This window comes from Oncorhynchus nerka, linkage group LG27, assembly GCF_034236695.1.
Source record: "Oncorhynchus nerka isolate Pitt River linkage group LG27, Oner_Uvic_2.0, whole genome shotgun sequence".
Classification (NCBI taxonomy): domain Eukaryota; kingdom Metazoa; phylum Chordata; class Actinopteri; order Salmoniformes; family Salmonidae; genus Oncorhynchus; species Oncorhynchus nerka.
This window is the reverse complement of record NC_088422.1, coordinates 83,450,890-83,469,061: the sequence shown is the minus strand read 5'-3', so window position 1 is coordinate 83,469,061 and position 18,172 is coordinate 83,450,890. Positions and strand designations below refer to the sequence as shown.

The 18,172-nt window shown below is 43.7% G+C and overlaps 1 protein-coding gene across 7 annotated transcripts in view; it reads left to right on the top strand.

Moving 5' to 3' along the window:
• The window catches only part of trpm7 (transient receptor potential cation channel, subfamily M, member 7), an 86,963-nt gene that overhangs the window by 2,300 nt on the left and 66,491 nt on the right, over positions 1-18,172 (top strand). For 2 of the 7 annotated variants that reach the window (XM_065012091.1, XM_065012090.1), the window contains exons 1-2: positions 11,060-11,192; positions 12,849-12,928. In XM_065012091.1, coding sequence (XP_064868163.1) covers positions 11,136-11,192; positions 12,849-12,928 — 137 coding nt within the window. In that variant the 5' untranslated portion in view covers positions 11,060-11,135. Of the gene's footprint in view, positions 1-11,016; positions 11,193-12,848; positions 12,929-18,172 lie in introns of those variants that run through there. The other 5 variants (XM_065012093.1, XM_065012094.1, XM_065012095.1 and 2 more) reach the window with 5 other exon arrangements.

Here is an 18,172-nt window from a genome sequence, read left to right as displayed (position 1 = left end):
TGAGGAAAATAGGGGTCACACCAGATATTGACTGGTTTTCTGATCCAAGCCCCTACTTTTTTTAAAGGTATCTGTGACCTACAGATGCATATCTGTATTCCCAGTCATGTGACATCCATAGATTAGGGCCTTAAACATGTATGTCAATTGACTGATATCTTTATATGAACTGTAACTCAGTAAAATCTTTGTTGCATGTTGCATTTATTTTTGTTCAGTATAATTTCAGTAAGAAGGACTTGATGGCGGTGGCCGTGGGTTGAATACTGGGTGTAGGAAAACCAGTCCTGTCTGAACCTGTAATTTCCTTGATGGAGTGAGTGAATGTTATCATTTGTGTTCTCTCAAAGTTCTTCCTCCCTCTGCATCATAATGCAGGTTGTTATAATGCTACTCCTTGTTAGTGTAAAGGTCACAGAAGGTTCATGACCTATTATGATGCATTGCTATCACTTTTTTACAAGACCTCTAGGTGCCTCTTAAATGGAACTTTTCCCTATAAAGTGTACTACATAGTAGTGGTGTGTCCCAATGGTGCCATTGGGACACAGCCCTAGATTGTGGACACCAACCATGGGTTTTCTGTCCAACTTTCCCAGAAGAGCCTGGTTCTGCAATAAGTTCTGGCCAGGGCAGGTGTTGTGGAAGTGCTCCTTGTTTCCCTCAGTCCCTGTCCCCTTTCAGCCTGTCACATGCCTCAGCGTACAGCCACTTAGCACGTTGTAGCAGTAGGGTGGTTTACCGTAGCCCTGCTGCAGACAGGCCAGCGCTGCAGAGACATGCTGAGTAAGTGTGACTGTCTCGAAGATCGGCCAACCTGATTTTACATTTGAAAAACTCACTGATCTACAAATAATTTTGCATCCCAAATAAATGTGTTTAAAATGTATGGGACCTGGACTGTAACTTGCGTAGGGCAAGCCCCTGGAATGCACTGTCAGTTTGCTAGAGGGCTAATCATGGACCAAAGGAGACTACTACTGTATAGGAGTCTGGCCTGTTCTATATACAGTAAGTAGTGTATAGACTGTTATCACTGCCTTCACTACTTCACGCAGTGACACAGTATAGTAGTGAAGGCGGCAGTGTTCTTGTGAAGTAGCAGTAGCATCACTAGCTATCCTCCTCCTGTTCTACCTTATTCACTCTGAGAGAAGAGTCTCTTATATTACACTACTATGCCTACAAGGGCTCCCTGGGTGTGTGAACTGAAGGCTCGTCACACTGCTGTCCCGTGACTTTTCACATGGCTCCACACTTGGCTTCGTTTCAAGTTTGATTAGTCACATGGACAGGTACAGCAAAATGCTTAACTTGCCAGCCCTACCCAACAGGGCAGTATTCAATGTCAAAATAGTATAATTAATAGGAATAACTAAATAAATAGAAGAATGTAAGTTATATACAGGGTCAATGCCAGTACCACATTTCCAATGTGCAGGAATAGTGGAGTAGTTAAGGTTGATATTTACATGTAGGCAGGGATCAGGAGGAAGTGACTGGTAGCAGGATGAATAATAATAATAGTAAACAATATGGCAGTCGTATAATGATGTGTGTGCAAGAGTGTCAGTGTGATAGGTGAATATACATGTCAATAGGAGTAATAGTGACCAGTAGCAGGATAAATATACAGTACTAGATACACCTACTCATTCAAGGGTTTTTCTTGATTTTTACTATTTTCTACACTGTAGAATAATAGTGAAGACATTACCTGGATTTCTGCATAAATTTGACATTGTCACAACAAACACAGTGCGCTTAAACTAATAACACACATTATTGTATTTTTCTTGTCTATATTGAATACATAATTTAAACTTTCACATTGTAGGTTGGGAAAAGTATATGAACCCCTAGACTAAGACTTCTCCAAAAGCTAACCTGGAGTCAGGAGTCGGCTAACCTGGAGTCAGGAGTCGGCTAACCTGGAGTCAGGAGTCGGCTAACCTGGAGTCAGGAGTCGGCAAACCTGGAGTCAGGAGTCGGCTAACCTGGAGTCAGGAGTCGGCTAACCTGGAGTCAGGAGTCGGCTAACCTGGAGTCAGGAGTCGGCTAACGTGGAGTCAGGAGTCGGCTAACGTGGAGTCCAATCAATGAGACGAGATTGGAGATGTTGGTTAGAGCTTCCTTGCCCAATAAAGACACTCACTCGCATTGCCTGATGTGAACCATGCCTCGACCAAAAGAGATCTCAGAAGACCTATGTTTAAGAATGGTTGACTTGCAAAAAGCTGGAAAGGGTTACAAAAGTATCTCTAAAAGCCTTGCTGTTCATCAGAACGGTAAGACAAACTGTCTATAAATGGAGAAAGTTCAGCATTGTTGCTACTCTCCCTAGGAGTGGCCGTCCTGCAAAGATGACTACAAGAGCACAGCGCAGAATGCTCAATGAGGTTAAGAATCCTAGTGTCAGCTAAAGACATGCTAACCTCTCTGACGAGTCTACGATATGTAAAACACTAAAGAAGAATGGTGTTCATGGCAGGACACCATGGAAGCCACTGCTGTTCAAAAAAAACATTGCTGCACGTCTGAAGTTTGCAAAAGAGAACCTGGATGTTCCACAGCGCTACTGGCTAAATGATTCTGTGGACAGCAGAAACTACAGTTGAGTTGTTCCGAAGGAACGCACAACACTATGTGTTGAGGAAAAAGGCACAGCACACCAACATACATCCCATCTGTATCCCAAACTATGGTTGAGGGAGCATCATGGTTTGGGGCTGCTTTACTGCCTCAGGGACTGGACAGCTTGCTATCATCAACGGAAAAATGAATTCCCAGGTTTATCAAGATGATTTGCAGGAGAATGTAAGGCTTATCTGTCCGCCAATTGAAGCTCAACAGACGTTAGGTGATGGAACAGAATGAAAATATGCTTTCTGGAGTGGCCCAGTCAGTCCTGACCTCGACCTGATTTGAGATGCTGTGGCATGTCCACGACCCGATTTGTGATGCTGTGGCATGACCTCGACCCGATTTGTGATGGGCTGTGGCATTGTGATGCTGTGGCATGGCTGATTTGTGATGCTGTGGCATGACCTCGACCCGATTTGTGATGCTGTGGCATGACCTCGACCTGATTTGTGATGCTGTGGCATGACCTCGACCTGATTTGTGATGCTGTGGCATGACCTCGACCTGATTTGTGATGCTGTGGCATGACCTCGAGCCGATTTGTGATGCTGTGGCATGACCTCGAGCCGATTTGTGATGCTGTGGCATGACCTCGAGCCGATTTGTGATGCTGTGGCATGACCTCGACCCGATTTGTGATGCTGTGGCATGACCTCGACCCGATTTGTGATGCTGTGGTGGCCTGATTTGTGATGCTGTGGCATGACCTCGAGCCGATTTGTGATGCTGTGGCATGACCTCGAGCCGGTTTGTGATGCTGTGGCATGACCTCGAGCCGGTTTGTGATGCTGTGGCATGACCTCGTCCCGGTTTGTGATGCTGTGGCATGACCTCGACCCGGTTTGTGATGCTGTGGCATGACCTCGACCCGATTTGTGATGCTGTGGCATGACCTCGAGCCGTTCACACCAGACATCCCAACAATATTGCTGAACTGAAACAGTTTTGGAAAGATTCCTCCTGACCGTTGTGCAGGTCTGATCCGCAACTACAGAAAACATTTGGTTGAGGTTATTGCTGCCAAAGGAGGGTCAAGCAGTTATTAAATCCAAGGGTTCACATACTTTTTCTTTCCACTGTAAGTCCTGGATGGCTGGGACCTCGTCCCCTGTAATGCACTGAGCTGTCTGCACAACCCTCGGTAGGGCCTTCTGTCTGCACAACCCTCGGTAGGGCCTTCTGTCTGCACAACCCTCGGTAGGGCCTTCGGTCTGCAGTTGCAATACTAGATGGTAATACAAGCAGTCAGGATGCTCTCCATAGTGCAGCTGTAAAAGTTCCCAAGGATCTGAGTGGCCATTCCAAATGGTTTCAACCTCCTAAGGGAGAGGAGGTGCTGCCGTGCCTTCTTCACCACAGTGCTGGTGTGAGAGGACCATGTTAAGTCCCCAGTGATGTGGACACAGAGGAACTTGACCCTCTCCACTGTGGCCCCGTGGATGAGGGGTGTGCTCCCGCCCCAGTTTCCTGTAGTCCACCATCAGCTCCTTAGTCCTGCTGACGTTGAGGGAGTTTAACCTGCTTGAGGCAGCCATCTACAGCCAGCTATAGATACTTTAACAACATTATCATATCATGTAGCTACAGTTAATATAAATAACATTATCATGTTGTGTGGTAATAGGACTTATAACAACATTATTATGCCATGTTGATGATTGTAGTACTTTTTGCTTTAGCTATGAGATCAATCATAGTGACAACCTGAATCTTATCTTTTCCAATGTCCAAGCTTATTGACCTTCATTAATGCTGTAAAATGTCAGGCAATGATTGGAGTTGTATTACAACTCTGGGTCATTGAGGGCAGTAGTTTATGGTGTTTTATGAAGAGCAGTCAGGACATTTAAGGACGTGTTTATGGTAGTGTCTACAATAAATGTTGATTTATTATGAAGGGAGGAGAGTGATAGTTCCCTTAGAGTAGACTCCACTGTGCAACTGTTATGGACCGTACCACTACCTACCCGGTGAAGTGGGGCCGTGCCACTACCTACCCGGGTGGGAAGTGGGGCCGTGCCACTACCTACCCGGTGAAGTGGGGCCGTGCCACTACCTACCCGGGTGGGAAGTGGGGCCGTGCCACTACCTACCCGGGTGGGAAGTGGGGCCGTGCCACTACCTACCCGGGTGGGAAGTGGGGCCGTGCCACTACCTACCCGGGTGGGAAGTGGGGCCGTGCCACTACCTACTGGTGTAGGGTGAAGAGGGACTGGGGAGAGGTCTGTCCTTAACAACACTGTCAACAAGGTAGGTCATACAGGTCCTATTTTTGTCGTACCTGGACTACTGTCCAGTTATGTGTGGGAAGTCGCCAAACCCACTGGCTCCATGTCATCTACAAGACCCTGCTAGGTAAAGTCCCCCCTTATCTCAGCTCGCTGGTCACCATAGCATCTCCCACCTGTAGCACACGCTCCAGCAGGTATATCTCTCTAGTCACCCCCAAAACCAATTCTTTCTTTGGCCGCCTCTCCTTCCAGTTCTCTGCTGCCAATGACTGGAACGAACTACAAAAATCTCTTAAATTGGAAACACTTATCTCCCTCACTAGCTTTAAACACCAACTGTCAGAGCATCTTACAGATTACTGCACCTGTACATAGCCCACCTATAATTTAGCCCAAACAACTACCTCTTTCCCAACTGTATTTAATTTATTTATTTATTTTGCTCCTTTGCACCCCATTATTTTTATTTCTACTTTGCACATTCTTCCATTGCAATACTACCATTCCAGTGTTTTACTTGCTATATTGTATTTACTTTGCCACCATGGCCTTTTTTGCCTTTACCTCCCTTATCTCACCTAATTTGCTCACATTGTATATAGACTTGTTTTTTTTTTTTTTTTTTTTTTTTACTGTATTATTGATTATTATTATTATGTTTGTTTTACTCCATGTGTAACTCTGTGTCGTTGTATGTGTCGAACTGCTTTGCTTTATCTTGGCCAGGTCGCAATTGTAAATGAGAACTTGTTCTCAACTTGCTTACCTGGTTAAATAAAGGTGAAATAAAATAAATAAATGTGGTCAGATGCCACAAAGAGGGACTTAAGAAAAGTACAACTGGCCCAGAACAGGGCAGTACGGTTGGCCCTTAAATGTACACAGAAAGCTAATGTTTCAATCTCTCCAGACTCAGGTAATTGGACTGGACTGATGTGATTTGAGTAGAGGAAAGATTGACTTCATCACTACTTGTATTTGTGAGAAGTGTTGACATGTTGAATGTTAAACTACTAGTACACAGATCAGACACCCATGCATACCCAACCAGACATGCCACCAGAGGACTCTTCAGTCCCCAAGTCCAGAACAGATTATGGGAGGAGCACAGTAAAATTCAATAAAATAAAGATAATAATACACGTTATGGAACAGCGGGGACTGTGAAGAGACACACACACACGACACACACACACACAATATCATACTCACTATACACACATGTACACATGGGTTTTGTGTTGTGGGTATGTGGTAGTAGAGTAGTGGCCTGAGGGGGCACACTTAATGTGTTGTGAAATGTATTTTGATGTTTAAATTGTATTATAATGTATATTACTGCCTACATGTTGCTGGACCCCAGAAAGCGTAGCTGCTGACTTGGCAGCTAATAGGGATCCTTAGTAAATACAAATACTGGTGTATGTTGAAGTTGCCCTTAGATGCTAGTTTGGGGTCAGTTTTTCATTTTCTGTCCCTCACTAATGGCTAAGGTTGGGATTGCATTGTTGGGAAGGGCCCGTAACTAAGCATTAGTCACTCTACACCCGTTGTTTACAAAGCATTTGACAAATAACATTTGATTTGATTGGAGGAGGGGAAGCTAATCCTACATATTCACCGGGGGAAAACTTCACCCCAGCGTGTACCTACTCTCTAGGTGTCCTGTTGTCTCTTGTGACAGGCTAGTCACATGGGCCTACATGTTAACATGTTCCGTATCTCAATCGGGTTGAGGTCGTTTGATTGTGGAAGCTAGATCATCTGATGTAGCGCTCCATCACTCTCCTTCTTGGTCAAATAGCCCTTACACAGTCTGGAGGTGTGTTGGGTCATTGTTGAAAAACAAAATATATATTCCCACTAAGGGCAAACCAGATGGGATGGTGTATCGCTGCAGAATGCTGTGGTAGCCATGCTGGTTAAGTGTGCCTTGAATTCTAGTTCATTAGTATTATCGGCCATAATCGGTGTCCAAAAATGCTGATTGCAGTCAGCATGCCAATTGCACACTCCCTCAAACCTTGAGACATTTGTGGCATTGTGTTGTGTGACAAAACTGCACATTTTAGAGTGGCCTTTTTATGTCCCCAGCACAAGGTGAACCTGTGTAATGATCATGCTGTTTCATCAGCTTCTTGATATGTGTCACCTGTCATGTAGATTGATTATCTTGGTAAAGGAGAAATGCTCACTAACAGGGATGTAAACGGATGTGTGTAAAATATGAGAGCAATAAGCCTCTAGGATCTCATCAGCTCATGAAACATGGGACCCACACTTTACATGTTGCATTTTATATTTTTGTTCAGTGTAGTTCCTCCCCTCTGTTATCTCTCCCTTGTGGTGTTTCCACCTAATCCTTCTGTCTTTGTTTTAGTAATATTAATAATGCCTATTTAGAGGTGATAAAGATAGCGGTCTGTCTGTGTCTGCTACAGAGGCAAGGCCAGTGTGCAAACCACTTTATGTGAGAGGTAAGCCTATTCACCCAGCCTCTCGTAGAGGACAAAGGAAGGTGATTTGAAGCATTTTCAATTATCTTTATTGTAAAAAATAAAATAAAAACGCAGAGCATTTTTCAAGCAACACTGGCCTTCTGAAGATGACTCGACACCTCTTTTACACTTTTGTTGTCATATAGCAGACGCTGTTATCCAGAGCAACTTACACAAGCAATTAGGGTTAAGTACCTTGCTCAAGGGCACAACGACAGATTTTTCACCTAGTCGGCTCTGGGAATTGAACCAGCGACCTTTCAGTTACTGGTCCAACGTTCTTAACCAATAGGCTACCTGCCTTTTACACATTCTCCTGTTTGACCCTGAGATTCTCAGCTTTGTCATGCGCCTTGCTTGGACTGCCAGCCTGGCAGGTAACAACAGTATAAACTGTCTCTTGTTATTAACACCCCAGCACTACTACTTCATGCTAATGTCTTCTCTCTCTCCCAGTTTATAGACTCATTATGAGTGTGAGAACAGGCTGGCTGGCTGGCCAGATGTTATCTGGAATTCTATGAGTCAGTCAGGCATGTTGGCCAGAGGAGTGCGAGAGGAGAGGTTAACTAGGGCTGCGTGATGCTTCGTGAAACCGACTCATGTCGTCAGAAGGTAAAGGGTCAACAGAGTGTGTGTGTGTGTGTGGAAATGGGGCTGGTTAATTTCCTACAGGAAGACTAAGTGGCCAAAAAGAGCCCTTCCTCTGTTTGGTAGAGCGAGTGAGGGAACTAGGTAGAGCGAGAGGGATATAGAGAGAGGGGGAATGAGGGAGGTAGAGGGGGAGGAAGGTAGAGCGAGAGTGAGGGAACGAGGTAGCGAGAGTGAGGGAACGAGGTAGCGAGAGTGAGGGAACGAGGTAGCGAGAGTGAGGGAACGAGGTAGAGAGTGAGGGAACGAGGTAGAGCGAGTGAGGGAACGAGGTAGAGCGAGTGAGGGAACGAGGTAGAGCGAGTGAGGGAACGAGGTAGAGCGAGTGAGGGAACGAGGTAGAGCGAGTGAGGGAACGAGGTAGAGCGAGTGAGGGAACGTGGGGGAACGAGGTAGAGCGAGTGGGGGAACGAGGTAGAGCGAGTGGGGGATGTAGAGAGAGGAGAGGGAGAGAGACGTGTTTGTGTTCCTGGCTGGGGCTTTAAAGTGCATCTAAATTGAGTCTTTTGTTGCCTGACATTCTCAGGTACCATGGATACAGGTCAGCGGGGACCAAAGCCTCTCTAACAACCCTCTGTTAACACTATTAACCATCAGACCACCTGAATGAATGAGATGTCCTGTGTTCATTATCTGAAGCATTCAAATCTTCTCCTGTTATCATAATATCAACATCCTATTGAAGATAGTTTTACCATAATGAATTGCCAGGGACTCACAATATTATCACGATACTTAGGTGCCGATAAGATATGTATTGCGATTGTCACAATTCTATATATATTGCGATTCGATACTGTGATTTTGTGCTTTGACGTTCTAAACATATTGCTCACTATAGAGTGTCTGCTGCAGAGAGACAAGAAGAGAGCACGAGAACGAGATTTGATCAGCCAGGGAAATAAAAGAGCTGAAAACATGTTGACTCACCATTTAAAAAGAAGATCGAAAACAAGCTATAGGATGAAAAATACAGGAGTTTTGGTGCAGGTACAGCCGACTAGCGCTAGCTAAGCCTACCTACTATAGCATAAATAAATATATTATACAGTACATGTCAAAAGTTTGGACACCTACTCATTGAAGGTTTTTATTTTACATTGCAGAATAATAGTGAAGACCTCAAAAATATGGAATCATGTAGTAACCAAAAAAAGTGTTAAACAAATCAAAATATATTTTTTATTTGAGATTCTTCAAATTAGCCACCCTTGGCTTTGATGACAGCTTTGCTTACTCTTGGCTTTCTCTCAACCAGCTTCACCTGGAATTATTTTCCAACAGTCTTGGAGTTCCCACATATGCTGAGAACTTGTTGGCTGCTTTTCCTTCACTCTGCTGTCCAACTCATCCCAAACCATCTCAATTGGGTTGAGGTCGGGTGATTGTGATGGCCAGGTCATCTGATGCAGCGCTCCATCACTCTCCTTGGTCAAATAGCCCTTACACAACCTGCAGGTATGTTGGGTCATTGTCCTGTTGGAAAACAAATGATAGTCCCACTAAGCGCAAACCAGATTGGATAGCGTATCGCTGCAGAATGCTGTGGTAGCTATGCTGGTTAAGTGCCTTGAATTCTAAATAAATCACTGACAGTGTCACCAGCAAAGCCCCCCACATCACACCTCCTCCATGCTTCACGGTGGGAACCACACATGCGGAGATCATCCGTTCATGTACTCTGAGTCTCACAAAGACCACAACGGTTGGAACCAAAAATCTCAAATTTCCATTTGCTCGTGTTTCTTGGCCCAAGCTAGTCTGTTTTTCTTATTGATGTCCTGTAGTAGTGGTTTCTATGCAGCAATTCGACCATGAAGGCCTGATTCACACAGTCTCCTCTGAACAGTTGATGTTGAGATGTGTCTGTTACTTGAACTCTGAAGCATTTATTTGGGCTGCAATTTTTGAGGCTGGTAACTCTAATGAACTTATCATCTGCAGCAGAAATAACTCTGGGTCTTCCTTTCCTCTGGTGGTCCTCATGAGAGCCAGTTTCATCATAGCGCTTGATGGTTTACTGCACTTGAAGAAACATTCAAAGTTCTTGACATTTTCAGCATTGACTGACCTTCATGTCTTTAAGTAATGATGGACTGTTTCTCTTTGCTTATTTGAGCTGTTATTGCCATAAGCTCTATTTGGTAAAAGACCAAGTCCATATCTTCTGTATACCACCCCTACCTTGTCACAACACAACTGATTGGCTCAAATGCATTAAGAAGGAAAGAAATTCCACAAATGTACTTTTAACAAGGCACACCTGTTAATTGAATGAGTAGGTGTGTCCAAACTTTTGATATGTACTGTATATAGGCCTATACATATAATTGTTTTTTACAAATCGATACTTGGAGTCAAATATCTATATAATATTGCAATATGTTACTGTATATATATCCCCCAGCGATTGCCTTGTGAAACCAGCTTGATCTCGCGATCGCTCACATTCTGTTTAACTTCACGTCAACGTGAACACAGCGGACAGTCTGCTTGACCAGGCTAGAACAGATTTGAATAGCAGTAATGCCATTGACCAGAGAGTTGGGCCTAGTTTCAGTGGGAAGTGAGTCGCTCCCAGTGGCTATTAGTTGCCTTGGTAAGCCTTACCAAGTCGTCCTGTAAGTACCTAACCTGTGGGCCTTGTGTATATAGCGGAGGTGGTTGGTTGAATGAAACATGCTCATGTGACGAGTGAGACTGTCTCAGCAGGTGGTCTGAAGAAGATCTAAATTACTGAGGCCTCTACCATCCTGCCCCTCTCTCTCTCTCTCTCTCTCTCTCTCTCTCTCTGGTAATAAGCAGTGTGTCTCAGAAACATTCATCAGCCCTCTGAGTGTCTCTGTCTTACAGATTAACTCCTATTCACAGTTAGAGTAACACAAGGTTTCTCTCTACTGCTCACTGATCGCTCAGCTTTTAACAGACACGGATTTGCAATTTTCCATCACCTTTTAGACTTTGAGACTGGAGCGATTATGTGTTGAGGGACCGAGCGTGAGAGAGGAAGATATAGTGACAGATGGTATCTGTGGAGATCTGTTGATGCTGCGCTGCTGGTCTGCAGTGCTGGTGTGGTTGGTTGGCCAGAGATGCGTGAAGGTTATTTGGTATGTTCCTGTACTCAGCCCTTGAACACCACCGCGATGAAGAAGAGGACAACTTCCAGGTAGACGACCTGTTTTATCTGTGTTTTAGAACTTCTGGTCTTCCACCTCCTGTTTTAGAATTCTGTTCTACTTCTGTTGTTCTAGAACTTTTGATGTGCCACTGCTGTGTTACAACTTCCATTTGACCTTTGTTCGAGAACTTCAGTTCTTCAAGCTCTGTTTCTGAAACGCCTGTTGTCCTAAAACTGTTTCTGGCTGGTATGTTCTTTCACTGTGGGAAGACAACAGGGCTACTAGGCCTCTTCAAACCTGGTCATTCGCAGTGTTGTGTAATCTCAGCTCTCTGCCAGTAAACCACTGTACCCAGTACTTCTCTGAGTTAGGAGGAGGTGAAGAATTTCAGCCTGTTCCTTTGTGAAGGGAAGGATTATTGGTGCTAATCGTCTGAGGCCCTGTGTTGTTTAGAACCAGGAACAAAAAGCTATCGGAACGACGGAACCCTGAAAAATAATTGAAAATTCTTCTGACATAAAGCCCTCACTTTCGCTGAACGCTCGGCCGCCTGTCTCAGGAGAGTGAGAGAGTTTGGTTGTGAACGGACTGCTGCTGTTCACACACACACACACACACTGCTGTCCACTTGGCAGCACTAGCAGCTCTGGTCTAATACACAGCAGGATTTAGTCTGATTACATTTACTAGTTTATCAATCAGAATACTGAGCCTCCTGGATTAGGAGCTCCTGGCTGACTAGTTTGGGGTGCCCCTGAGGGGAGCTCGGCTCTGTGGTTACTGGTTAGTTACCACAGCAAACATTGATTGGACTGCCTTTAACTGTGAAAATATTGTCTTGTATAATTTTGTGTTGACATGAGTTCAAATTGTATGTATGTACAGTCGTGGACAAGTTGAATGACACAAATATTAATTTTCACAAAGTCTGCTGCCTCAGTTTGTACGATGGCAATTTGCATATACTCCAGAATGTTATGAAGAATGATCAGATGAATTGCAATTAATTGCAAATTCCCTATTTGCCATGCAAATGAACTGAATCCCCAAAACACATTTCGACTGCATTTCAGCCCTGCCACAAAAGGACCAGCTGACATGTCAGTGATTCTCTCGTTAACACAGGTGTGAGTGTTGACGAGGACAAGGCTGGAGATCACTCTGTCATGCTGGAGATCACTCTGTCAATCCTCAAGAGGTGGGTGGACAAACAAAACCCCACAAGTTCTGACAAACTCCAAGCATCGATTATGCAAGAATGGGCTGCCATCAGTCAGGATGTGGCCCAGAAGTTAATTGACAGCATGCCAGGGCAGATTGCAGAGGTCTTGAAAAAGAAGGGTCAACACTGCAAATATTGACTCTTTGCATCAACTTCATGTAATTGTCAATAAAAGCCTTTGACACTTGTGAAATGCTTGTAATTATACTTCAGTATTCCATAGTAACATCTGACAAAAATATCTAAAGACACCGAAGCAGCAAACTTTGGAAATTAATATTTGCGTCATTCTCAAAACTTTTGGCCAAGACTGTATGTATGTTGAATGTTCAGGGTAAGTCAATTAAGCAACCAAGTAGACCAGCTACAGCCCTTTTGAACTGTACATTGGCCCATGGTTTCCCTACTATAGTGATCTCTGATACAGGGAGACAATTTGTAACATTGTGATTCACTATATTTCTGTCTCCTCTCTCCACAGTCCCAGAAATCCTGGATAGAAAGCACTTTCACCAAGAGGGAATGTGTCCACATACTTCCAGTGTCAAAAGACCCCCACAGGTATCAATCAATCAATCAATCAATCAAATGTATTTATAAAGCCCTTTTTACATCAGCCGATGTCACAAAGTGCTGTACAGAAACTCAGCCTAAAACCCCAAACAGCAAGCAATGCAGACGCAGAAGTAAGATGGCTAGGAAAACTCCCTAGAAAGGCAGGAACCTAGGAAGAAACCTAGAGAGGAACCAAGCTCTGTGGGGTGGGCATTCCTCTTCTGGCTGTGCTGGGTGGGGATTATAACAGTACATGGCCAAGATGTTCAAACGTTCATAGATGACCAGCAGGGTCAAATAATAATAATCAGTGGTTGTAGAAGGTGCAACAGGTCAGCACCTCAGCAGTAAATGTCAGTTGGCTTTCCATAGCCAATCATAGAGGGAGAGAGTCGAATGCAGCAGGTCCGGGACAAGGTATCACATCCGGTGAACAGGTCAGGGTTCCATAGCCGCAAGTAGAACAGTTGAAACTGGAGCAACAGCAAGGAGTCATCAGGCCATGTTGTCCTGAGGCATGGTCCTAGGACTCTGGTCCTCCTAGAGGAGAGAGTTAGAGGGAGCATACTTAAATTCACACAGGACACCGGATAAGACAGGAGAAATACTCCAGATATGACAGAGTATGTCTGTCTTTCTTCTTTCTCTGTCTCTCACATGTATCTCTCTCTCCTGTCCCTCCATCCCTGAGTGTTTATTACCTGCATGGTGGGGTTAGTACACTGCAATCTGTAATTACACTGAGTGTGTCAGTAAAGGCCAGAAGGTGAAACTTAACCACTACTGTAGTAAGTAAGATGTGGTGTTAGGTCAGGGTGTAGCCCAACTACTAGGTTATCCTCCAACAGCCAGCCAGCCAAGGGTGTAACTTTGTGTTGGATGTTGGAAGGTTCAGGGTCAATTGGTTCCAGTGTCAACACCCCTCTACAGGGGTCCGGGGGCTTGGGAGATTTTATTTTATTTGCTGTGAAATGGTTGTTTCTGTTGACTTTCTAAGGGAAAATGCATCTAAAGAAATCCTGATCATTTGGTCAATATACCCTAATCACAACTGCAGAAACCAATATTTGTCTATATTACTTCCTACTCTTAACAGTTAACAACACCACCACACCCATTATTTAACTCCATTTGAATGTCAAAGCCCATTATTCTGTTTGTGTGCCCTTCGCCACGCCTGGCTAGTACATGGTCTTGAATAACTCATTTCTTATACCCAACTAACTTATAAGCAGTCGAGTCCAGAAACTTCTTACACAATTTAATTGCAGTATTAATTCATCAAATAATTCAGTGACAGTTGGAAATGTAACTCTTCAATATGGATCAAACATTAGACTTCAAATAAATCAATCAGTATGGCGTCATTTTCAAGCATTAGACTTCAAAATAAATCAAATCAAATTGTATTTGTCACATGCGCCGACTACAACAGGTGTAGACCTTACAGTGAAATGCTGAATACAACAGGTGTAGACCTTACAGTGAAATGCTGAATACAACAGGTGTAGACCTTACAGTGAAATGCTGAATACAACAGGTGTAGACCTTACAGTGAAATGCTGAATACAACAGGTGTAGACCTTACAGTGAAATGCTGAATACAACAGGTGTAGACCTTACAGTGAAATGCTGAATACAACAGGTGTAGACCTTACAGTGAAATGCTGAATACAACAGGTGGAGACCTTACAGTGAAATGCTGAATACAACAGGTGTAGACCTGACAGTGAAATGCTGAATACAACAGGTGTAGACCTTACAGTGAAATGCTGAATACAACAGGTGTAGACCTGACAGTGAAATGCTGAATACAACAGGTGTAGACCTTACAGTGAAATGCTGAATACAACAGGTGTAGACCTTACAGTGAAATGCTGAATACAACGGGTGTAGACCTTACAGTGAAATGCTGAATACAACAGGTGTAGGTAGACCTTACAGTGAAATGCTGAATACAACAGGTAGACCTTACAGTGAAATGCTGAATACAACCTTACAGTGAAATGCTGAATACAACGGGTGTAGGTAGACCTTACAGTGAAATGCTGAATACAACGGGTGTAGGTAGACCTTACAGTGAAATGCTGAATACAACGGGTGTAGGTAGACCTTACAGTGAAATGCTGAATACAACGGGTGTAGGTAGACCTTACAGTGAAATGCTTATTTAACCAACAGAACAAATAATTAAGGAGCAGCAGTAAATAACAATAGAGGGACTATATACAGGGGCTACTGGTTCAGAGTCAATGTGAGGGTGTAGAGGTAATTATGTACATGCAGGTAGGGTTATTAAAGTGGCTGAATAGAACAGGTGGAGAGAGTAACAGTGAAATGCTGAATACAACAGGGGAGGACAGTGAAATGCTGAATAAACAGTAGACCATCATTCTGAAATTGAAAAGCATTAGACTTCAGTGAAATAAACCAATCAGGTGTAGACCTGACAGTGAAATGCTGAATAAGCATTAGACCTTCAGTGAAAAATAAACCAACCTGACAGGAAATGCTGAATACAACAGGTGTAGACCTGACAGTGTCATTCTCAAACAGGTTAGACTTCAGTGAAATGAAACCAACAGGGGAGACCTGACAGTGAAATGCTGAATAGAACAGGTTAGACCTCAAGCAGGTGGAGACTTCAAAATAAACCAACAGGTAGACCTGACAGTGAAATCTGAATAGAACAGGTGGAGACTTACAGTGAAATAAATACAACAGGTGGAGACAGTGAAATGGAATACAACAGGTCATTCTCAAGCATTAGACTTCAAAATAAACCAATCAGGTAGGACGTGAAATTCTCAACAATAGACTGACAAAATAAACCAACAGGTGGAGACCTGACAGTGAAATGCTGAATACAACAGGTGGAGACTTCAAAATGAAATGCTGAATACAACAGGTGTAGGGACAGTGAAATTCTGAATAGAACAGGTGGAGACTTCAAAATAAACCAATCAGGTAGGAATAGTCATTCTCAAGCAATAGACTTCAAAATAAACCAATCAGAGTAGGTGAAATGCTTATTTCTCAACAGAACATTAGACTTCAAAATAAACCAACTGGTTCAGGTGAGGGTGTAGAGGTAATTATGTACATGCAGGTAGGGTTATTAAAGTGGCTATGCATAGAGAGTAACAGCATCGGGGGGAGGGGTGCAAAACAGTATGCCATCATTCTCAAATTCAAAAGCATTAGACTTCAAAATAAACCAATCAGGTAGGGCGTCATTCTCAAGCAATAGACTTCATAAATACTTAACATTGTCGTTCACCATCAAGTAAAAAACATACACATTGAATAACTGGTTGCAACCATATATACAAAGGTGGGCATGTAGTGGTACAGAGAGGATTCAGATCTTCATTCTCAATTCACTTAAATGCACCAAATACCTGTTTATGCCCGTCGCTGACGGAAATCAGATGTGGGCATATTGTTTTCCTAACTATGGTATCCGGCTTCTCCTGGTGGATCGGACAGACGGCAACATGGTGCAATCTGCTTTGTGGCTGTGACCAACAATGACACATCTTCAACCTCCATGAGAACCAAATGAAATCAGAATGCCGACAATAACATTTGTTATAACACTTGGGCTACAGTCAGAAAAGATGAGGGCTGAACCGATAGTGATGTAAATAGCAGTGCAACGTGTTTTACCAGACTGCCTTATAACTCAAATGTAAAATGTTTATGTGATGTCCTGTTTTGTCGTCACCCTGTGCTCTCCCCTTTCTCTACGGACTGTCTCTGATCACCTGCCATGACAACCAAATGAATTCAGAATGCAGGCAGCAGTCATTTTGTAGCACTTGGGCTGTAGTCTGCAAAGATGAGGAGTTGAACTTATAGTGCCTTATAACTCATTCTCACCTGATGACCTGTTCGTCCTCTCCCTGTCTCAGCATGGGGGATGCTCACTCTCTCTGTTGCCTGTCTTTGAACCCTGCCATAATCATATGATGAAAATGTCTGGCCTTAACAATGATGGGGTTACCCAATAAAGACTAATTAGATTCTGCTTTTATTAGCTAAATTATTGATTTACTGTCTGGGAATAAGTATAGCTAGCTAGCTGACTGCATAGTACCAGTCTATTGTAAATTGTACAGTGTAGATGGCTATGTAGCCATTCATTTACTTAGTCTACTGCACTCCTTCGATCTTATGTCCGGCACTTTTCTTGTCTTTTGTATTGGCACCTCCATTAAGCTACTTTTTCACGAGGATGACCACTGACTCACTGAGTGCTGCTCATCTGAAACTGATTGGAAAGATAAAAGGGAAGATCAAGATGCTGTGCTAGCTTGCTAACGTTAGCCTAGCTAAAATAGCCAACCTAGCATTGCATCGCTAAAACTGTTTTTATACTATTATCTCATCACCAATAGTTTGCTAAATAGACAACAACATAGGACTACATTTTGTAAAATGTTCATGAATTTTTACTCGTTTTAAACATTCAAAACATTTCTACATTGGAGCGCTCGTAAATATAGCTTCCCAGGGCTCAAGACTAATCTTTATTCTGGAGTGGTACCGGAGACGGCGTCTTCCACCACCAACAAAGCACCAAATGATGGAATTTCTTGTGGAAGAATGGTTTGGCATCCCTCCAATAGAGTTCCAGACACTTGTAGAATCCATGCCTATGCACATTGAAGCTGTTCTGGCAGCTCGTGGTGGCCCAATGGCTTTATGCAGTCAGCTAAGATCCTTTATGCTTTCTCTCCATGTCTCCATCCCACCCATGGCATTATTAACCGAAGCTAGCAGAGCGGAAACCAAAGCCTACTGGAGGCACGGTTTGTTCAAATCGAACACAAGAGCGGAGAGAAAGACCAGTGTCTGTTACGCACCGCGTATCATCCACCTTGTACCTCTGAGAGGAGAGAAAGACCAGTGTCTGTTACGCACCGCGTATCATCCACCTTGTACCTCTGAGAGGAGAGAAAGACCAGTGTCTGTTACGCACCGCATATCATCCACCTTGTACCTCTGAGAGGAGAGAAAGACCCGTGTCTGTTACGCACCGCGTATCATCCACCTTGTACCTCTGAGAGGAGAGAAAGACCAGTGTCTGTTACGCACCGTGTATCATCCACCTTGTACCTCTGAGAGGAGAGAAAGACCAGTGTCTGTTACGCACCGCGTATCATCCACCTTGTACCTCTGAGAGGAGAGAAAGACCAGTGTCTGTTACGCACCGCGTATCATCCACCTTGTACCTCTGAGCGGAGG